Source organism: Doryrhamphus excisus, chromosome 9 (genome assembly GCF_030265055.1).
Source record: "Doryrhamphus excisus isolate RoL2022-K1 chromosome 9, RoL_Dexc_1.0, whole genome shotgun sequence".
In the NCBI taxonomy this organism is placed as follows: domain Eukaryota; kingdom Metazoa; phylum Chordata; class Actinopteri; order Syngnathiformes; family Syngnathidae; genus Doryrhamphus; species Doryrhamphus excisus.
In genome coordinates this window covers 13380350-13404364 of record NC_080474.1, presented here as the reverse complement: position 1 = coordinate 13404364, position 24015 = coordinate 13380350, and the positions used below count along the sequence as shown (strand labels likewise).

Sequence of the window (24015 nt, the reverse complement as noted above, 5' to 3'; positions counted from 1 at the left end):
AAAAATCTAAATCTCTGATGATTTCACCCTCCCTCCCCATTCCAGGTCTGCTTTGCTCATGATAAGACATTTCACCGTCACCTTCGCAACTAGACTTAACACGCTAAAATTTAAAAGCAGACACTTACCCTCTTCTTCTTCTTGTGCAGTCTCTTATCTTTGATGAGGTGGACCTGTCGGACGCCAGTGTTGCCGAGTCCAGCACCAAGAATGTCAACAACAGCTTCACGGTGAGTGGAGCTATGTCTCCTCTACACACACACACACATGACAACACACACACACTTTATGTGTGTCTAATGTGTCAGATTGTGGATGAGGTCTGCGTTAAATAGTCTTACGAGTTTGGAAAGTAGGGATGGGGTTTTTAGGCTGTTTGTCAGGTAACCAATTTGCAGACTTTGTGGAGGTGGGGGGCATGGTTCAAAGAAGAACCACCTACATTTTGGTGTAGATTCTTTTTTCTTAAACATAATTGTTTAATTGGGCTGCACGGTGAACAAGTGGTTAGACAGTCAGTCACCACACAGTCAGGAGATCAGGAAGACCTGGCTTCGATTCTCCGCTTGGGCATCTCTGTGTGGCATTTGCATGTCCTCCTCCCGCATGGGTTTTCTCCGGGTACTCCGGTTTCCTCCCACATTCCAAAAAAGCTAGGTTAATTGGTGACTCCAAATTGTCCATAGGTATGAATGTGAGTGTGAATTGTTGTTTGTCTATATGTGCCCTGTGATTGGCTGGTGACCAGTCCAGGGTGTACCCCGCCTCTCAACTGAAGACAGCTGGGATAGGCTCCAGCAATGAATGAATGAATGAATAATCAAACAAAAAATCAAGGTGTGTATTAATGATGGTGTGAAATTGGGTGCTGATCCAAATTAGGATTACCATTTGGATCAGAGCATTAGTAAAATAATAATTTTAATTTAAGAAAATTGATCGATGGATGAATCTTCGATAATTAAGAGTTACATTGGAATACATCACAATGTATTCCAATAATGCAATTTGCAGTTCGATATGTCCAAAAAGAGTAGAAACATAAAGCTGCAATGCATTCATTCACTTGTGTATGTAGTATTTCCCATACATAGGAAAATGATAAGGTAATGTAACAATGTGGTGATATAATTGTGCTGGTGTAACACATGAGTGTTATAGTGGTTAGACCCAAGGTCGGCAACCTTTACTATCAAAAGAGCCATTTTACTCCCTTACTCATCAAATAAAAATAGAAATAGAATAATAATCTGGAGTCGGTTCAAAACAACATCTTATAAACTTTTAAATGTTTGAATCATTCTTAATTTTGCCAGTTATAACAGCAGAATGCAACAAATAGAAGTGCAGTGGATGCCGAAGACTTATGATAGTATCATCTTCGTTAAACTTCACTACTGGACATCTGAAGAAATGTGCAGCACAGTGAAACAACTGTTTCTTTTAGCTGACTGGCTATGGTGAGAAACAGCTGTGGTGGGTGATGTGTTCACATCCAGAGCAAATTACGAGTCTCCCACGTTTTTAAAATGTTATTGTTGGTTCCTTTTTTATATATTTATGACAGAAAAGCCTTCAATAACTGACAGATGAATTGGAACATCCATCCACCCATGTATTTTCTATGCCGCTTATCCTCATTAGGGTCGCGAGGGGTATGCTGGAATTGGAACAGTTCATAAATAAAGCAGAAAGCAGGATATTTGCATATGAAATAATCATTAGGTAATGGAGGACATAATAATTATAATTTTTACATTACAGGCTGTTATTTTAAGTCAGTTTTTGTCACCTTCAGAAGGTGAAGGTTTCCATGAAGGAAGCATCATGTGTGATGCAACAAAACTGAAATATCAGCAGGCCGGGGTTAAAAATAGTTTCCCTTTTCTAAAATCGTTTCTTCTCTTCCCGGGTGATGCTATATTAAGAAACAAGGAGTGAGGGGACTGGGTTGGGGTGGGGGAATGGGGGATTGTTGTCAGGAGAACAGCGCCCTGAGGAGAGCATGTTGCTATTTTCAGCTCTGCCTCGAAACGCCTGCATGGGAATGACTTGAGAAAGTAAATTAGATTAAGTGTGTATGTGTGTGTGTGTGTGTGTGTGTGTGTGTGTGTGTGTGTGTGTGTGTGTGTGTGCGTGCAGCAAGGCTTAATGAATAATGCGTGCATGCCAAGAGTATGGCGATGAAGACATTAAGATGGGTGGAGGGGAGTTGAAGGAGGAGAGGATGGTAATTCTACTGAAGGAGAAGCTAAGGGGAGAGCCCAAAATAGAACAGACGTGACAAATGTAACAGCGTGACCGACAGACGTGACAGTCATTGAGGGGATGTGGAGGGAGTCGACGACTGAGTCGGCGAATGGGAAACGTTGAAGACGGAAGAGGAGGGAAACCCTGCAGTGAGGCTACGATATCGCCACACATGCTGTGGAGGTAACACGGCGTGCCAAGCGGAGTTGTGGGGGTCAAAAACGCGTGACTGGCAGCGTCTCTGACGACAGCAGAGGGTGGTGGTGTGGAGTGGGGGTGTTTTACATGGTCCGAGATGTGCTGCAGAGGCTGGACAAGAAACGCTACTCTGAATGATGCGGCGTGTGTGTCCATTCATCCTTCCCTCTACCTGCTGTTCCTGTGATGGGGAACGAGGCTGCCAGTGTCCTCTCTGCAGGTGGGTGCTGCTGGGAGACATGTGACATGTCAGGTGCAATGGACGAATGAATGGACAAATTTGAATGTATTGTTCCCTTAAGACTTTTAGACCTGGGGATAGATTCCCATTCAATGCCCCATTAACAATTGGTTTGTTTGTCCATTCATCCACATAAATAACAGTTTCTCCTTTCACGTATACAGTACACGCAAAGTACATAATGTAATAAAATGTGATCATTCACATACACACATAAGGTAAGCATATGACAGTCCATTCACACACACAATGTAATCATGTTTGTCTATTCTAATACATACAGTATATATGTCCCTTCACACACACATGTAATGTTAACACTGGGCTTGTTAACACAAGTCCATTCACACACACTTGTAATCATGTTTTTCCATTCTCATACATATAAAATTAGTCTATCCAGTCACACATACATAGTTTTAACATCCATTCACATACACATATGTAATAATGTAACCAATAACCATTTCTTTGTCTGTTCTCATACACAAATTTACATTCATTTCTACCGCTTTTTCCTCACGAGGGTCGTGGGGGTGCTGGAGCCTATCCCAGCTGTCTTTGGGCGAGAGGCGGGGTACACCGTGGACTGGTCGCCAGCCAATCACAGGGCATATATAGACCAACAACCATTCACACTCACTTTCATACCTATGGACAATTTGGAGTCACCAATTAACCTAGCATGTTTTTGGAATGTGGGAGGAAACCGGAGTACCCGGAGAAAACCCACGCATGCACAGGGAGAACATGCAAACTCCACACAGAGATGGCCGAGGGTGGAATTGAACCCTGGTCTCCTAGCTGTGAGGTCTGCGCGCTAACCACTCGTCCACCGTGCCACCCACACAAATTTACAGACACATAAAATTAGTCCGTCCAGTCACACACACACCGTCAGTCTTTCCTTTCACATGTGTGATGTAAATGTGTAAATGTAAATGTAATGATGCACAATTCATGTTGACATCAGCCTGTCTTTCATTACACATGAAATGTTAACAGATGTAATGCAAACATTTCTATTCTTCAGTCCTTTCACTTACACATGCCAGCCAACACAGAAAAAGTCTTGTTTATCATAAAAATAACATTAATTGACTCATCAAGTCAAAGTCAAATATTATTTCTATAGCACATTTCAAGCAACCTGGGTTGACCGATGTGTTGCACTAGCCATATAGGGCAATAACAATAAAAGCAGTAAAAGCAACACATGATATATTCCCACAATAAATTCCACTAACTCAAATGTAATTCTACTCTAGTGATGAAAATGCATTCCAAACTATTTAAAGAGTTCACTGTAAAGGACCACAGAGAGAGACGAGGTGTGAATGTATGAGAAAGCAGCGTCGCTATAGCGAACACAAGAAGCACCTTGCAGTCCATGTGCGAGGGAGGGCTCAACACCATCACTCCCCACCACCCACCATCCCAAACCCCAATCCCCATCACCAACTCTGCAAGAAAGCTCCACCCCCTCTGGCTGACTCACTCTTATTGGACAAGCTCGTGCCGCTTCTATTGCCCACTTAACAATGCTGATATGCACCTCAAGGCTTGTGCACGTGCATCAGTGTGTTTTGTTGTGTATTGTTGTGTCGTTTCTCACAGTCAAGAGGAATGAATCCTATTATCGCACACACACACATGTGCACACGCTCGCAGTTGTGAAGGTGAGTCATCAAGGGAGGTTTTCCACTTTTTGAGGGATGCCTGAAGCCAATTTGGGGAAGCGGCTGTTTCTGTTTCCCTTAACAACCAATCAGAGGACCATCAGTGAAACACCAGCAGAGAGATGAGGAGCCATTTGCCGCAGCCTCCCCTAATACGTTCTGTGACATAATAAATTCCAATGCCCTCTGCCTAAAGAGCAACCAACATACCAATACACAATAACGACAAAAGTATTGGTACACTGAGCTTTATCACCTTTATGAAGTTAAAATGGGAAAAAATATGGAATACATCTGTGCTTTTCATCAATAACAGCTTCTACTTGTCTACTAATACTTTATAAAAGGTTTTGGATCATTTTTTTCACTCATTCAGAAGAATATTTTTGAGGTTTTTGCTGCAAAGCAGACATTGATAGAAATTGAATTGTCGTCTTTCAAATGACTAATTGTCACTTTGGATGGTTGTTGCAGCGTCCTTCAAACCTTTGTCCATATAGTGAATGTTTCTGACTTAATCAGAACAATGTGAGAGACAATGGCTAGACAAAGAGATGCAGCACTGGATCAGAGGATGAGCACATTGGTCTCTGATGGACGGCTGAAGAATTTTAGAAATAGGGTACTTCAATGAAGCATTCACGCAGATGTAAATTGAATCCCGCTCTGAAACAAAGTTGTTGTGCAAAAATACTAAGGTAGACATGGGTTACTTTTTGTGACAGGATGATGGAGGCAAATGAAAACTCAAAAGATAACTGGTAGTGTAGTGGTTCACGGCTGGCAGAAAATGCTACATTCACAATTGACATAATCGGTTTGTATCTGTACGCATTGTATAATGCAGGGGTGCTCACACTTTTTCAGCATGCGAGCTACTTTTAAAATGACCGAGTCAAAATGATCTACCCACTACAAAAATGCAAAACATCTATTTATTTTCAAATGTATTGAGGATTATTTGTACGTACAATGTATGTTGATGTACCTTACATAACCAAATGAGCCAATATTGCAAAACACACATAATTAACTATTAACATTTTTTGTAATTACCTGAGTTTACTTTGATGACTTGCACTGAATTGAACCAGCCAGGGATGCATAGTCCGGACAGTAGCTGCTGATAGCCAGCCTCAAGCACACTTCCAAATGTTTATCAGTCATGGATAATATCCGTATCATAATATCCGTATAATATTCCATATCCGTATGGAAGTGATATGTTTTTTGCCTTTTTACTTGGTCCAGTTTTTGCCTTTTTACTTGGTCCAGCTCCTTCACTCATTTTAGTGACCATAAACTTTAGCGAGGGCTTTAAAATCTCGCAATTCGCCGACTAGCTTAGCACTTTGCATCGTTGTTTACGCATGAGCGGTGACCTAAAGGTCAAAATTCAGTTGTCATCTGACTGGTTGTCCTGTATGTCAATCAAGTAACGGCGATGGATGATAGGCTGACATCGTAAGTTCTGCTGCACTTAGAGACGTTGTTTGATTTGATTGGTCGCCCGAAGGGCAACATTCAGTTGTCATCTGAATGGCTGCCCTGTATGTCAATCAAGTGACGGCATTGATGCTGGGATGATATTTTTTTAATGTCACGCCGCGATCGACCAGCGATCGACCAGTACCACCTCCGCGATCGACCGGTAGATCGCGATCGAATTAATGAGCACCCCTGGTATAATGTATGCCTCTGCATGTGCATTCACATACACATGGTATAATGACACATATGTTGCTCCATTACACTTATAATGTAACCATCTGTTTCTCATTTTCATACATACATATTATACATGCCTGTGTGTCCGTTCATGTTCAATCAAAGTAAAAATCTGTCCATTCACACACACCTTTGTCCATTTTCATACATATAGTTTAATAATACATATAGTATACAATAGTGTAAAAATCTCTATTTTTAAATGCATACATGATATACATATCTATCAGTTTATTCACTTACACAAGTAATGTAAAATACCAGACTGTCCATTCACATGCGCTGATAAAGTAATGTCAGTCCATCTATTCACATGTTCACATTTGCAAACACACATAGGGCTCTAATTTTGTAGTCCAGGCGCAACCCAACCCCCCGCCAGTGGTGCGCTGAAATTACCACTGCGTGGGGTGCGCCACACTCCACCACCTTGCGCTGCGCCACGAAATTAGAACCTATAATGTTCACATACTGTATGTCGGTCTATTAACATACACACACACAATGTAAATGTCTATTAAACTGCTTTTTGTGGGACTTGGAAATTGTCATATTCGCTTTCTCTGAAAATATTCATATGCTACAAAGTCTGATTGTTGGACAGTCAAAACATGGCACAAACACGCTCTGTCTGTAATTCGTGAGCAGTCGTCTCTACTTACATGATGAACGTGGAAGAATGCTAATGCAATCAGCTTAGAGGGTAACTAAAGGTCAATGAACTTTCACTCACACACACACACACACACACACACACACACACACACACACACACACACACACACACACACAGTGGATTTTTGGGATGTAAGCAGATATTGATTAGAACTCCCGGGACGGATTGATTGCAGTCGTGATTAAGGTGATTGATGAGAGCCTTGTTTATTTGAGAGCAGCGGCAGTCATTCATCAATGCAAAATCAGGAACATTCACTGAGGCGAGCCGTAGCAAAGATGGCTAATGGTGATTAAACCGCTTGACATGCATGGGTATGACCTTTGAACCCTGGCGATCTCAAGAATCTTGTGTTAGCTAACCATCAAAATCCACAACATTTCCCTGATTTTTTTTTTACATGTAATCATAACAATGAAGTGTTGGATATTGCACCTCGTAGAATGATCTCACTCCCCAATTGGACCTTTGGCATTGGAGGTGATTAAGGTCAAACACATGCCTGCTCTATTTAATTATATCTGGTCGATCACTTCAAGGGAACACTTAAAGGAACATTGGACCTTTTGATTTTCTCAACCTTGTTCATTTTCTGTTGGATAACATTTAAAAATCAATCGTGTTGTTGTCAAAAATGGTCTCCTTTTCTAATTTTGACACATTTATAAAGTCTTTTTTGGAAAAAGATTTAAAGAAACTGCAATAACTAATGCCCACACAAGGTAGACTCTTAATTGTGTTCTATTGCAGGTTTTGGAATATAGAGTACTTGTAGTGGTCAAGGTTTGTGCATTTATAAGGATGCTAGAATTGTCATTATAAGGATGCTAGAATTCTCAACATGGACCATAAATTATATTTTTCATTAGCGTTGATCTTGCCCTGTGATTGGCTGGCGACCAGTCCAGGGTGTACCCCGCCTCTCGCCCGAAGACAGCTGGGATAGGCTCCAGCACCCCCGCGACCCTCTTGAGGAAAAAGCGGTAGAAAATGAATGAATGAATGAATTAGCGTTGATCTATTTTACCTTTTTTGTTGACGAAACATTTCCACCAAACCCACATGACACAGCCACAATGATCTTTTTTGCTGCACAGTAACTCCTTGACTCACCAAAGATCTATTTATTTATTCTCTTCCATGAGCAAAAAAAACATGCCGAGATATATTAGATACCTGTATGCCGCGCTTCGAAGTGTGCCGAGTCAATACCACATACGGCTAGACCAGTGATGGTCGGGCATTGGTAGATCAGATTTGCCCCTTTTCTACCGCAGGAACTTTTCAGGAACATCAATCATGCATCGTGCTATCATTAGTTTAGCCTGTTGCTGCAGTATTACATGCCACAGTGTCCATATTGCACTTCTGTAATGGAATGTATGAGGAGACTCGAAATGTGAATGCGTTGAATACGTTGTGGTCGTCTACTGCCTTGAATGCAGTGTATCATTGGTGTCTTTGTGGCAAAGACACTGTGAGAAGACGAAGAGAGCGACGGAATGAGGAAGCACATGAATAAGTGATGCGGAGATGAGAGTGGATGTGTTGTCTGTCCATCAGGGAGACTTTAAACACACACACACACAGTAAGAGAGATGTGGGGCGGGGGGGGGGGGGGGGGGGGGGGTAGAAGCTCTTAGCCTTTACCATGGTTCTTTGCCTGTCAGGACATATCTGACTGAGAGCGTTGTGAAGTGCAAAGAGCGAAGAGAGAGAGAAAAGAAAGTGGTGGAACACACTGGAGAAGGTGTTAGGTGATGAGAGAGAGCAAGAGTTAATGAGGGAGAGAGCGAGAAAGGGATGGAATGGGTAGAGGTGGGGGCACATCTTTTCCCTTAAAGACAGCGACAAGCCTCTCTCTCCTCTCAGTAGCGCCGGCGGGCTGAGGAGAGGACGGAGCCTTAAAAACATCCGTATCACCTCACCTCTGTGTCTCCCTCTTCCAGGTGATCACTCCTTTCCGTAGGCTCATCCTCTGCGCCGAGAACAGGAAAGAGATGGAGGACTGGATCAGCTCGCTCAAATCTGTCCAGTCCAGAGAGCATTACGAGGTAAGACAACACCTTAGCAAAAGGGGGTTAGGTTGCATGATATAGGACAATACCAGGGACTTGCATGTTGGACCTTTTCAAGCCAGGAGACACACACAAACAAGGGGAGTCGCAGAGCACCATCACACAGGCACATCTATAGTATGTAACATAAACACATGTGACTATCATATGGACTCCTTATGATGCGCGATAACTTTTAATGTTGAGTTCAAGCAGTTTTTATAGCGTCTAACTGGAATAAATTAAAGTGTTGACAGCGGCGGCTTTGCAAAGTGCAGCGCTGCATGTAAACGGTGATTTGGGAGAGAAATCTTACATAAGACGCCCCCCCCTCACCCCAGTCTGTTTTCTGTACTGCAATGCAGCTGCACCCCCAGAGCTCACACAGGAGGGGTACACACAAGCGTGCATAAACAGGCAGAAAAAATTGTGCTGTGCATCCAGTTTAAAGTGTGACACTATATTGGAGCATGACGCCCACGCTCGCTGCTGCGCGGGGAGCCCACCAAAGTGCTGCTCATGACACTTATTTTGATAAATGGTAGCAGAAGTGGTCTTCAATATCACTGACTGCTGTATATACGTATAATATGTATTTTTCAAAATCTGTTGGAGATATCCTCACGAGGGTTGCGGGGGGTGCTGGAGCCTATCCCAGCTGTCTTCGGGCGAGAGGCGGGGTACACCCTGGACTGGTGGCCAGCCAATCACAGGGCACATATAGACAAACAACCATTCACACTCACATTCATACCTATGGACAATTTGGAGTCGCCAATTAACCTAGCATGTTTTTGGAATGTGGGATGAAACCGGAGTACCCGGAGAAAACCCACGCATGCACAGGGAGAACATGCAAACTCCACACAGAGATGGCCGAGGGTGGAATTGAACCCTGGTCTCCTAGCTCTAGGTCTGCGCGCTAACCACTCGCCTGCCGTGCCGCCCGAGATAGGTGTTCTTTACACATTATTGTTCAAATAGGTGGAAACACAAGTGAGCAGCAAGATAATTTTCTTGCCTACCGGCATGATGGTGGAATAGTGCATGAGTGCTACTTTCACTGGGGGGGGGGCTGTGGTTCATTAAGGGAAACATGAATTCCAACATACACTGTGAATTGTTGGGACCTTCCTTGGGAAACTGCGCTGTGTTCCAACATAAGGAGACCAAACACACCCCCAAGATGACAAGGTGCCTTGCTGAGGAAACTGATGAAGGACAAGTTTGTCTTCTCCAGACCTGAAGCTAATTGAGCACCTATAGGGCAAGGTGTCTAACATCCACCAGCGATGTAATTATGGAGGGGTGGAAGAGAGTTCCAGTAACGACCTGTGCAGCTCTGGTCAATCCAATGGCCAAGAGCATTAAGGCATTTCTGGATAATTGGTGCTAACACTAAATATTCACACCAAGGACACAATTTGGACATATTCACAGTGATGTGTACCCACTTGTGTTTTCAGCTATTAAGACAATGATGAATGTGTGTTGAGATTAAATACATACCACTATACATGCTATACACTGACTAATACAAGTTGTATATAATTTCCATCAGTATTGTCTCTTAACAAGAATAATATTATGGGGCTATACTCATTTTTGACAGATTCTCCATATGATGTTGCTTTGTTGTTCTGTACCCGCCATCCCAGTTGCTGCCAACCTATTCTCAACCTCTCCTTTGCCAGACGGCTCAATTTAATGTGGAACATTTCTCAGGGATGCACAACTGGTATGCCTGCTCCCACGCACGGCCCACTTTTTGCAACGTCTGCAAAGATAGCTTGTCTGGGGTCACGTCTCACGGCCTCTCCTGCGAAGGTACGTAACAAAACACGCACTCTCAAACAGGTGTGATTAACATACACAATAGATAGTAGTTTATATGGACAACGGTAACCTGACTTTTAAGCTTATTCTAACAATAGGTACAGCTACACAGGCTGATTGGATGTAATACAAAAATCTCTGTGTGAAAGGCACAGGTGAATAAATGCTAGATGTACTGTTACAGCTCGGATGCATCAATTATGAGGAAACCACTGTGTGAAAGAGGCGTTTGAGTGGCATTGCATGTTTTTGCATGGGAAATTATCAACTTCCATGGATTCTGTGGGAACAGCTGATAAAATGCTGGATATGGACTTTGATCTGATTTGTCTAGTGCTTACTGTATGTGTGAGAGGATCCTGGCTTCTGTGTAAAAGGCGCAGGAGAATAAATGTCAGGTCTACTGTTTCCCCTTTAATGCAGCAATTTTGTGCGAATTTGTAGGAAGGAGGCTTTTAGACTTGTATTCTATTGTACCTTTCATTGCTTATGTGTAAAGTTATCGACTTTGATGGGCCCCGGCAGTACTGTTGCAGCTTGGCTGCGCTAATTTGGTGGGAATCTGTGTAAAAGACTTTTGAGTGTCAGTCTATTACACATTTCCTCTCCTAAATGTGACATTTTTGACTTTGTTGGGCTTTGTGTGAAAGGTACAGGCAAGAAAGTCTATATTTAATGTTTCAGCTGTGGTGCAACAATTTTGCAGGATTTTTCTTTAAAAGAGGCATTTTAAAAGAGTGTGGCATTCTTCTTGTCCACAAGGTATGAAATTATCAACTTTGGTGGGTTTTGTGTGGAATAAATGCTGGAACGACTGTTATGGCTTTGATATGCCAATTATTCTATTGCACCGCACCCAGGTGCAAAATGGTTCACTTTACTTGGTTCTGTGTGAAAGGCACAATTGAATAAGTGTCAGATTTAGGCTGTGATGGAGCAATGTATGGTATTTCTGTGCTTAACCGGCTTCTCTTGCATTTTTTCTTGTCACCTATGTATGAAATTATCAACTTCAGTGGGCTGTGTGAAAGGGACTGGTGAAATGTGCAAATTTGATGTGCTGATATGATTTTGCTGGATCTCTGAGAGAAAGAAGATTTTCCTAGTAACCCAGGTTTGAAAGCCGTATAAGTTGTTTGGAGATGTGTGAGTCATTAGCTCCAATACTCCAACAGGCATGGACCCAAGTGGGCGGGCCCCGCAGTTTGTCTGTCAAACTGTTGAATTAAAAATGGCTTGCGACCTGCAATAAACACCGTGTTCCGCCGTGTGTCAAATGAGTGGTGACTGGTCGTCACGTGTTTCAGCGTTAATGCAACCTGCCAGCCGATCACGTCAGCGCCACCATATTTTTTCGCTGGTGTAAAGTGTCGGAGACAGGAAACAGAACTTAATGACGACCATCTGCACATCCTTCTCACTGCCTAATTTAGCCAACGCTCTCCTGGGAGTGTGTGTGTGTGTGTGTGCACACGTGTTGCTGTGCGCTGTACGTGTTATGTGAGTTAGTTATAGCAGAAAGAATACAGGTTGACATGCAGACATAAAAATAGAGGTCTGGCCTGTAAGACTAGTGGTTTGTTAGACGAGTGTGAGTGCTGTAATTTGAGAGTACGCATTTAAATCCTTCGTTGGCAAGGTGTTTTTTGTGGTTTTTAAAGTTCAACAAATCTGATAAAATGGTCCTACAATAGTTTATTTTAGTGTCTTGTCCACAATTTTGCCTTGCCTGGAATTTAGTTGAAAAGTGCTGCAGGAAATATGCCGTTTTGTGTCTGTAGCTTTAATGATAATGAGCTGTTTTTGACCACAACTTTCTCCAAATAAAGTGTGGGTCTCCAAGAAGTGCTATCATAGTATGCCCTTTCCCCACTTTTTACATATACGCTGTAACTCAGCTCTTGTCCAAGATGCCATATATATATATACAGTAATGTAACATTAAAGACTGGGGCGGGGGGGACACAAAGGTCAGCATAGCATAGCTACTATGTGTGCTACAGTGATAACATTATACATATATTTTAACAGAAACATCATGCTAGGTTAGCCTATTCTGGTTAGCCTCTTTTTTTTTTTTGCAAAGTGATAGGCGTAGACACGGAGTGGGTTCATCTAGCCGGGGGCAGGGCAGAAATGTTTCGATTTTTCCTTCATGACATCATGAAAAGCCACAAAAGCAAGCATTTGAGTGCCTCTTTCGAAAGTGAAGCGAACAAGCGAGGGAGATAAGTGTTTTAGGTTGATTTTGAATGACATCCAGACAAGTTGTCTGAGGTCAAAGTTCAAACCCAGGGCTGCTCTTACAATTGAGCGTGTTATTGTATGTTTCTGTACTAACACATGTATCGTGGTTGTGTAGACTTTGGTAAAGTACAACTGACAGACATAATGTAAACATACACAAGTGTCTCACAGCAATCATCGGCTCGGATTTCCTTCCTCAGCCAGCCGTTGTGTGTGTGGGATTGATTGATGGAGCCACAAACATGCTCGTGCACACACACACACACACACACACAGCCATCCAATAAAGTGTCCATTTCAGCATCACACGGAAAGGATGCTCAGGCTATCAAGTTCTCTACATTGTCTTAATGCTACGCTAATGCTCGCTAACAATGTTTAGCGGTTGACTAGACTGAAGCATTGATTACTGCTCCCCGGATATGACTTTGATTTGGTTTGCGTAATGATTCACGTTCACTTAATGATCAAGGAACTCAGTTTTCCATTGCTACTGCCTGTCTGTCTCAATGGCAGTTATTGGTTACCATACATTACGTTATGTGCATTAAAGTTTAATGTCATGCACATTAAATTCAAATGTGTATTTCACTCTCTTCATGCATGCAATATTGATTTTAATTTATTATGACTCTAGAGGATTGTTAATTTTTTATGCATGTGAAAAACCTCACAATTTATTTGACATTTAATTTATGTTGAATTTAGGGCTGCAATGATTATTCAAATAATTTAAAATACTTTGATTACAACCAATATATTATAAACAGATTACTGTATGAGGGTAATGGGGTTTAATTTCTTACATTAGTTTGTGCATTTCTAATATGTGTGAGTGCTTTTTTTTCCAGTATGTAAATTCAAGGCCCACAAACGCTGTGCTGTTAGAGCCACTAACAACTGCAAATGGACCACACTGGCCTCCATAGGCAAGGACATCATTGAAGATGAGGATGGGGTAATTGCATCACAATAGTTCTAACACTCATTCATCTCATAAAGATTACATTACAGTGTTGAATTTCAACATTGGTAGTAAAGTGTGTGTGTGTGCTGAACAGATTGCGATGCCTCACCAGTGGCTGGAGGGCAACCTGCCCGTCAGTGCCAAGTGTGCCGTGTGCGATAAGACATGCGGCAGCGTGTTGAGACTGCAGGACTGGCGCTGCCTCTGGTGCAAAGCCATGGTAAGACATCTGTCACATATTTAAACAAAAAAAGTCCTAACTAATAATAAAAGGGCAGCTTCATTTTACACTCTAGCCGCACAGAATCACAACATCTCTAATATTGTAGGGAAATACTTCCACTTGGAGATACAATGGAACACGTCGACCTGTTCCATTCTTATTATTAAAGAGTGCCTGCTTAAGTTGACATCGACATGGGTGGCCAACCATTTTTGTCGACATAAAACTTGAGACACAAAGGGCTCATTTCTCTGAAGAATAGGTCTATTTTTAACTTCATCATTACCTTAAGCAACTTGAAATGACAGCAGTGACATAACAGCAATAAAATGTGCACACACCCTTTAAGTTAATGCTACATGTAGGCATTCCTTTCTATGTTGCTGTGTGAATTCAACAAGCAGTCATGAGTTTTTTTTATATCTTTAGAACGCAGCAAAAATAAAGATGTGTTTTCAAAAGTTGAAACTTTGAAACTTTAGATCATCATTGTGCATTACAGGGTGTGTGAGAGAGAGTATTTGTCTGTTCTCACCAGGTGCACACAGCCTGCATGGACTTGTACCCTCGTAAATGTCCTCTAGGTCAGTGCAAAGTGTCCATCATCCCACCAACGGCTCTCAACAGCATCGACTCAGACGGTAGGCAACACAAACGCAAAGATCAAACCTGAAAGTAAACAATGGACAGTGGACTACTGGAACTCAATTGGCTTGTCCCTAAAAACCCATCAATTTTTGGCTTAATCATACTATTAATGCTCCAATTAACACCTGTGTGCAATTGGCCAATAGTCATTAGGGACACCATTACCAAACGTAAATAACTGCTGAGGTTTCTAATTAGCAACGGTATAAAAACATTGGGGGCGGCACGGCTGTCGAGTGGTTAGCGTGCAGACCTCACAGCTAGGAGACCAGGGTTCAATTCCACCCTCGGCCATCTCTGTGTGGAGTTTGCATGTTCTCCCTGTGCATGCGTGGGTTTTCTCCGGGTACTCCGGTTTCCTCCCACATTCCAAAAACATGCTAGGTTAATTGGCGAGGTATGAATGTGAGTGTGAATGGTTGTTTGTCTATATGTGCCCTGTGATTGGCTGGCGACCAGTCCAGGGTGTACCCCGCCTCTCGCCCGAAGACAGCTGGCATAGGCCCCAGCACCCCCGCGACCCTTGTGAGGAAAAAGCGGTAGAAAATGAATGCATGAATGAATAAAAACATTGGCATTAACAGCTTGTATTAACTTGGCAAGATGGCAGTACATGTATTGGCAGCTTTATCTACCTCTGCGTGTGCTTTAAAATGTTGCTACTCAAGTCTCGGTGTGAAAGTGATGTGTGCTACAATTATGTACTGTTTGTACTGTTGTTACAATTTGCTCCTTCCATTACTACGATGTCGGTGCTGTTGCTGCTGTGTTGTGCAATATACTAGTTAATAAATGCTGAGGTGGTCAAAGAGAGCCCTGCCCCAAACCTAAATTTTTGGCATCAAACAAAAAATATACGTGCATACACATGGCCACACACAGACACACATACACGCACCTGTCTGACAGCCTAAAAATGGACTTGCGGCATGAAGGCGTCACATGTTTTGTGTTGTGTGTCACTCTACACCAGAGCCAACAGTATATACATATATATATATATATATATATATATATATATATATATATATATATATATATATATATATATATATATATATATATATATATATATATATATATATATATATATACATATATATATATACCCTTAAGATATTTTTTTTAATGTCACAGTCACATTGAAGCCGCGCTATCCCTCCCACACCATATCTGAAGTTGCGTGCTACAGCCTCCATGCGTCCCCAATGAAGGCTGTGGGAGGAAATAAGGGGGAGATTGCTTGTAGTTGCCTGGCGGGGAAGACAGCGGCACGTGCCTCAGAATCGTGACTACAACCCCTACCCTCCCTCTCTCCTCTTCGCCCACCCTCCATCCAACCATCTTTATACTAGAGTAGGGAGAGAAGGATGCTTAAACATTAGTACTGTGTCACATGCTGGTGGTGGAAAACCCATTTAGATGATGATATGCGGACAGTGTGTCTTTTCTAGCGATTAGCGTTACCATGCCATTAGCAATTACCATGCTTATTTTTCAGTAATTATTTATTTATCCACCCAGGCAAAAACCTAGCCTTTTTGATCTATTCTTGCTTTGACAGTCCTTTTGACTTGGAATAATTGTGTTATAATTGTGCTATCAGCATTCACACATATGAATGAGCATACATGGGCATGAGCATAGTCATGGTGTCAGATGAACAAACAATATAACATTAAGTAAATAGTAAATAAATACAGTAAGTAAATACACAGAAGTTATCTACCTGCTTAAACATGGTGTTCGTTATTGACAATCTGTGACGAGCACAGATGTCCACAATAACAAAGAACAGCTCGGACTGTACCATACAATCATGTCTCTTATGGTCTCAATGTCGTCCACCAACGGAGCAATCTCCAGTACTATTCTTGGGACTTCAAAAAGAGTGGGTATTCTGAACAGCTGTATGGTGCATAAGACAACAGTCAGTATCCGTGTAAAATATAGGCTTCACACCTACCTACCAGGTAGGAGGCGTGGAGGAAGACCAAAGAGGGAGGACAAGTAAATAAATAAATAAATATACTGTACTTTTAGGGGCACAAAACAAGTGAAGCAAAATATAAAGTAATCATTCATTCATTTTCTACCGCTTTTTCCTCATGAGGGTCGCAGGGGTTGCTGGAACCTATCCCAGCTGTCTTTGGGCGAGAGGCGGGGTACACCCTGGACTGGTCGCCAGCCAATCACAGGGCACATATAGACAAACAACCATTCACACTCACATTCATACCTATGGACAATTTGGAGTCGCTAATTAACCTAGCATGTTTTTGGAATGTGGGAGGAAACCGGAGTAAACCCACACATGCACAGGGAGAACATGCAAACTCCACACAGAGATGGCCGAGGGTCCCTGGTCTCCTAGCTGTGAGGTCTGCGCGCTAACCACTAGACCGCCGTGCCGCCCAATATAAAGTAATATTTAGTGTAATTTTTTTTACCTACTGTTTTTTTCCCGTCAGGCTTTTGGAAGGCCACTTGTCCCCCATCCTGCGCCAGCCCTCTCCTGGTCTTCGTCAACTCCAAAAGTGGCGACAACCAAGGAGTGAAGTTCCTGCGGCGCTTCAAGCAGCTGCTCAACCCGGCACAAGTCTTCGACCTGGTCAACGGCGGCCCACACCTAGGGTAACGTTGGAAACGATGACTTTAAAGACAGAGAAGTAGTGCACAGTGAATCATAGTGAATCATAATATCAGGTACATTTCACTTGCCTAGACAATATTATTCATAAGAAAATGTGTGTGTTGTCAGTCTCCGCCTGTTTCAGAAGTTTGACAACTTCCGAATTCTGGTGTGTGGTGGTGATGGCAGTGTGGGCTGGGTGCTGTCAGAGATTGACAAACTCAACCTACACAAGCAGGTAAGGAAATAAGATTGAACAAAACATTTATTGTTTTTTTCGCTTCTCATGTGATTCATTTTATACACAAAACGCAGGTCACAAAATGATTATCACAAATACGATAAAGTTATAATTTAAGCCAAAGAAGCATTATTATTTAGCACAATAATTAAGCACAATAATTATTACAATTATTCAAAGATCCTTTATATCAGGGGTCTCAAACATGCAGCCCGCGGGCCAAATGTGGCCCGCAGGACACTAGTTTGAGGCCCCCGCCTTGATATGAAAGTTTAATGTTAGTGCGGCCCCCGCAAGTTTGATATGGATGCTGTATGGTATCATGTACCCAGAAAAAATTATTACGTTTGATTAATGTTCATGTTAAAGGTTAAATAACTGTTAATAGTTATCCTCCCTATCCGTGTGGAAGTGGTAAGTTTTTGGCTATTTAAGTTTAGGAAATAACGTGAAGGCTACCGTTTAGGTCGCTAGCTCTCTAGTTTGCGAGTTAGCATGTGTCTCCAGACCCTGCAGTTGCGCAATATGTTGTAAATAAAAAGAGTATAAATGTGACTATAGTTGTGTTTTGTCATGTCTACAGGGCTCTAATAATGCTTTAATTATAATCTGGAAAAAATAATTTGTCTACCCACCAACTATATGTGGTTTCTTAAGTTTTTATTATTTGACGTTTTATTATTATTATTTATTTATTACTGATTGATTGATTTTCTTTATTCTTGATTTGTTTATTTATTTTTCATCTTATTTTGTGTAGAAAAATTAAAATTAAGATATTTGAGAACAGTGGAATGTTTTATCAGAGCTTTTCTTGTAGAAAATCGGAACCAAAGCAAAGTTTATTCATTTTTCTGTTTTAAATAAATGCGTTTTTTTTTTTTTGAAAACCTGATGTGGCCCAGTCTCACCCAGACCCTAGCTCCAGTGGCCCCCAAGTAAATTGAGTTTGAGACCCCTGCTCTATATGATATATAAAGTGTGACACTAATAAACAACCTCCTCCTTCATGCCTTCTAGTGTCAGTTGGGGGTACTGCCGCTGGGCACGGGCAACGACCTGGCACGTGTGCTGGGCTGGGGCCCATCGTGCGACGACGACACGCAGCTACCGCAAATCCTGGAGAAGCTGGAGCGAGCCAGCACGAAGATGCTTGACCGCTGGAGCATCATGACCTATGAGATCAAGATCCCGCCCAAACACAGCTGCCCGGCAACGCCTGAGGGCGCCGAAAGCTGCCAGGTAATAATGCGTTCAAGACGCCTTTAGACATGCTGGAATGATGCTCCTTTTAACATATTTCTGTCTTGTGGTTGTAGTTTCACATTTCTGCATATGAAGATTCCGTGGCGGCTCATCTCACCAAGATCCTCAACTCTGAGCAGCACTCTGTGGTCATCTCCTCTGCCAAGTGAGTGGCTAAATAAAACGCCGGGGTTGGCGCCACTTGGCCATTAAAGGCACGTCTTGATAAGTGCTCTTGTCTACTGCAGTTTGACACACAGTAAAACCCTAAAAACTTTTACTGTACTTGGCGATTGTGCTTTCAAAATAAAATAAATGCTAAATGTTAGTATACTTCATATTCAGATGAGACTTTTTACTTGACTTTGTATTTTAAAAAATGATCATTATTACTATTATTGTATAATAAAATTAACACCACACTCCTTGTGTGGCAGGAGAAAAATGAGTGACGAACGGTAACAACAACAATAAAGAGTTGAGTAAATTGTCATTACATACTGTACAATGAAGGATTATACAGAGTAGTTGTAGTTGTAGGTGTATATCATTATTATAAATTTAATGGTAATGGTTAAACATTTAGAAATAAGTAAGTAGACAAAGAGTGGCTCAACAGACCACAATGGCGAGTAAAAATAATGGACTTAATTTTACCTTGCCCAGACGTGGGTCACTGGGTTCCCCCTCTGGAGCCAAGGGAGGGGACAAAAGGGTCGGGTGCAGAGCGAGCTGGGTGATGGCCAAAGGCAGGAATCTTGGTGGGTCCGATCCTCAGCTGCAGAAGCTAGAACTTAGACACGTGGGATGTCACCTCTCTGGTGGGCAAGGACCCAAAACAATAAAATAAGTGTACATGGCCTATTGTACTGACAGAAAGGTCTATTTGGCATCCTTTACTTTGTATACTTGTTTGTAGTATTATTTGTAGTATTTTGATGCGCTTTTCCACTTTTCTGTTTGTTTGAGAATCCTGTGTGAAACTGTGAAGGATTTTGTCGCCAAAGTGGGGAAAGCCTACGAAAAAAGCACAGAGAACACAGAGGAGTGTGACACCATATCTCTAAAGGTGCGTGTACCTGATGCTGTGGTCAATAAGCGTGCATATTGACATCCATTCTGTGTATGTGATTGTCCTACAGTGTGCCATCCTCAATGAGAAACTGGACTCCCTCCTCAGAACCCTCAATGCAGAATGCCCGATTCTGCCTCCTCTACCCCACTCCACACCTCCAATTGTGGAGGAGGAGCAGGAAGAAGAGGAGCTAGAGGGGGCGGGAGACGGGGATGTTGAGGAGGTCGCCAGCGAGGAGAGCCTCACGGAGCTGAAGGAGAAACTGGAGGAGGAAGAGACAGAGAAAGGAAATGGCGGCGGCAACAGCAGCACTTTCCCCGTCTTCAAAAGTCGAGAGCAGCTGATGTTGAGAGCCAACAGTCTGAAGAAAGCGGTGCGACAGATCATAGAGCAGGCCGAGCGAGGTGAACACGCACTCACACGGCTCTACGGCATCTACTAATACATCCATGTTGCTTGTTTGTGTGTACTCAATCTTGAGCGAGCATCGGCTTTGACCTTGTAGATTATTTAGAGTTTTTCTGTTTATTTCTATTACGCAAGGTGAAGGCTATCATTAGTCACTTGTGGGTGTGTGTTAATTGTATTAGCAGTACATTGCATGTGTGTGAGAGCATGCCTTGAACTTTGACTTCAGAGATTATTTATAAATGTTCTATTACGCAAACTGTCTGTCCTCAATTACACGTTTGTTATAGGTTATTATTAGTCAATTTATTTATTTTTATTATTAGACTATTTATATTGAAGATGGGAATTATCAACCTTTGAGAGCAGGAATCACACTGTTCATATGACGTGTCCGTGTTGCTTAAGAAACAAATGTTTAATTATTATTATTATTATTATTATTATTATTATTATTATTATTATTATTATTATTATTATTATTATTATTATTATTATTATTATTATTATTATTATTATTATTATTATTATTATTATTATTATTATTAGTATTATTATTATTGTTATTATCATTGTTATTATTGTTATTATTAATATTAACATTAATACTAATCCATTCATATTAAAATTAGTATAAATATTAATATTAATGTTATTATTAATATTATTAATAATAATAATAACAATAATAATAATAATAATAATGAAACATTTGTTTCTTAAGCAACACGGACACGTCATATGAACAGTGTGATTCCTGCTTATTATTATTATTATTTTTAACATTAATACTAATCAGTTCATATTAATATTAGTATAAATATTATTATTAATATTAATAATATTGTTGTTATTTGTAATATACAAGGTATCATTAATAGCTGGTGGGAAGAGCAGCCGCATGAACTGTATGACTCTTATACTGGTGTATCTCCTAGTTGTTGTCATTGCTAATAAGTAGATTATATGTGTTGTTTTAGTGGTGGACGAGCAAAACACAAACATGGACGACACAGATCTGACGTCCTCGCTGGACTTCCGCAAGGACAGCGAAGAGGAGAACCGGGAATGCGAGAAGGACGAGGACACCAAAGAGCTGGAGGCTGTACAGTGTATGTTTCTAAATCTCTTAAGAAAAACATGTCCTTGCGTTAATGTTGCTCAGGATATCAATTTAACACATTTTCTTTACGCAAGGGTCAATAGGAAATAACACAGCATTGAATGTTGCCCCCTTGTGGATATAGCAAGTTGCTTACATCCCGTAAGATGACGCATGTTCAGTTTCCTGTTGTAAGAACACTTTATAAAGCTCTTGCAGCAACTTCTGCTCTTGGCTCTGTTACCCCAGTGGGTAACTATCTGTAAGTCCAAGTTAAGAGATCATTTCTACGTCATAGCAGCAACAAGTGAACATTCAGCCATGTCAGCTGAACAAATGACACCCATATGATCTACAAGCAGTGGATGCAGCTTCATGCTTTGTGGCCATACAGGAAGACTTATTGTCTTTGGGGTAGAACTTCTTCCTGTTTATCATCAGGTGGCTGCTTCCTAATTTCCTTCCTTCCTTCTTTCCTTCCTTGCAAGCTAACATTTCTTGTACTAATTTCTGCAGCTAATAGTTGAGGAAGAATATCAGGCAATTCTTTTTTTCTCCTACCCTTCCAAAGAGAATGAATGAACACACCTTCTTCATATTTCAAAACAGTTGCTCCCATAGGAATTAATGAAAATGGAGTGAATCTGTTCCAGGTTCAAGTTGTGGCCTTCATAAGTATTTTATTATTAATCAATTAATCAATTAATTAATTTTATTATTAATTACTGTTATTAATTCTTAATTACTGTTAATTAATTTTAAAACTGTTAATTAAACTTAATTATCTGTTGCTGTTATACAAGTGTAAATAAATAAAATAAGTCACCTCCAGTATATACAGGGAGACATGTTCTTTACCTGCAGGGCATAGCCATATTGTACTGAGCAGCCAAGACAGAGGCATGTGATGCTTACTTGTGTCCCAAGATGGTTCTATGATTATTGTCCTATGCGTCCTCTGAAGCACACAGAATATACAAAAATCACATTTGTCGAGTTATTGCAAGTGTTTTGTAACCGTTAAGTATTTTGTTTCTTATAAATTAACATAAGTATGTCATGATGTGTGAAATAACTGTATACATAGAGGTGTGTTGACAGACAGCAAGCAAGGACTGGCAGGATGATAAGTGATGATATAGCTCTATTATGTTCAAATGCATAAAAATGACAATATATCTAAACAGGGGTGTGCATGTTTGTGCGTTTGTGTAGCCATCAAGAGTGTGTGTTCACCCACGGAGAGGCGGGTGAGCCGCAGCACACAGTCATACAGTTCCTTCAGCATCACACCGTTCACCACCAGCAAGGAGAACCTGCCTGTGCTCAACACACGCATCATATGTCCTGGTATGGGGATACACATTTTTTACAATATATTTAGCAATTATGACTGAGTTAAAGAGAAAAATTGTCCAGCGCTGACATGCACAGTTACAGTAAAAGCATTGAACTCATCTCATTAGCTAATGAGCTGTCATGTGACCTGTGGTGTAGGACTGCGGGCAGGTCTGGCAGCCTCCATAGCAGGAAGTTCCATCATTAGCAAGATGCTGCTGGCCAACATTGACCCCTTTGGTGCCACCCCCTTCATTGACCCAGACCTGGACTCACTGTAAGTACTGAAAACTAGACCATGGCTCCTCCCATCCATTAACATATATCGTTCTTTATATAGTTTTTTGTCTTTTGTCCATCCACTAGCGAGGGCTACATGGAAAAATGCGTGATGAACAACTACTTTGGCATCGGCCTTGACGCTAAGATCTCCTTGGAGTTCAACAACAAGCGAGAGGAGCATCCGGAAAAATGCAGGTGTGGCCATTTTTCTTTTTTGTTTTTGTCAGGTCAATGCCCTATTAAGTGATATTCCACTTTGTTTTTGTCTTCATAGACAATATATCCTGTATTATTATTATTATTATATACTTGATATGAGTTCTCTTTTTCCTCTGTGGACCATTATTGTTGTGCCTTTTTTGGAAGTGACTTTCCTTGCAGCATCTAATTGATTATAAAGGACATAAGGTAATTTTTTTAAGTCACTATTAAAAGTTTTTTTTTTATTTTTCCAGGAGTCGCACGAAGAATATGATGTGGTACGGCGTTCTAGGAACAAAAGAGCTTCTTCAGAGAACTTACAAGAACCTGGAACAGAAGGTTCAGCTGGAGGTGAGACATCAGCAAAGAACCGAAGGAGGTTTCTTGAATCTTTATGTCTAAAGTAAAACCTTATACTCATTTCCTCCAAGTGTGACGGCCAGTACATCCCCCTACCCAGCCTGCAAGGCATCGCTGTCTTGAACATTCCCAGCTACGCGGGCGGGACCAACTTCTGGGGCGGCACCAAGGAGGACGATGTAAGTTGAGTTAAAAAAATTTTAAAAAGAATGTTGCACTGGTTACAGAATGGAAAAAGGGTCACCTTCAGACCTCGGGAGTCCTACCAGGGGCCCCTGGTTTAACATGACCCTGATGGCATGACAGAGCTATAGTCACGCTTGTTTTTCTAAGGTTCACAGCACACACACACACACACACACACATGGACACACACATATA

General features: G+C 41.4%; 1 protein-coding gene across 12 annotated transcripts in view; it reads left to right on the top strand.

The window, feature by feature from the left end:
* The window catches only part of dgkh (diacylglycerol kinase, eta), a 52190-nt gene that overhangs the window by 17698 nt on the left and 10477 nt on the right, over window positions 1-24015 (top strand). For 5 of the 12 annotated variants that reach the window (XM_058081658.1, XM_058081659.1, XM_058081655.1 and 2 more), the window contains 18 exons: window positions 150-230; window positions 8722-8826; window positions 10488-10656; window positions 13764-13870; window positions 13974-14099; window positions 14641-14743; window positions 17222-17384; window positions 17512-17620; window positions 18644-18865; window positions 18943-19034; window positions 19838-19937; window positions 20011-20347; window positions 21332-21463; window positions 22669-22803; window positions 22951-23068; window positions 23158-23268; window positions 23529-23625; window positions 23706-23813. In XM_058081658.1, the coding sequence (XP_057937641.1) occupies window positions 150-230; window positions 8722-8826; window positions 10488-10656; window positions 13764-13870; window positions 13974-14099; window positions 14641-14743; window positions 17222-17384; window positions 17512-17620; window positions 18644-18865; window positions 18943-19034; window positions 19838-19937; window positions 20011-20347; window positions 21332-21463; window positions 22669-22803; window positions 22951-23068; window positions 23158-23268; window positions 23529-23625; window positions 23706-23813 (2415 nt within the window). Of the gene's footprint in view, window positions 1-149; window positions 231-2028; window positions 2669-8560; window positions 8591-8721; window positions 8827-10487; window positions 10657-13763; window positions 13871-13973; window positions 14100-14640; window positions 14744-17221; window positions 17385-17511; window positions 17621-18643; window positions 18866-18942; window positions 19035-19837; window positions 19938-20010; window positions 20348-21331; window positions 21464-22668; window positions 22804-22950; window positions 23069-23157; window positions 23269-23528; window positions 23626-23705; window positions 23814-24015 lie in introns of those variants that run through there. The other 7 variants (XM_058081667.1, XM_058081661.1, XM_058081657.1 and 4 more) reach the window with 5 other exon arrangements.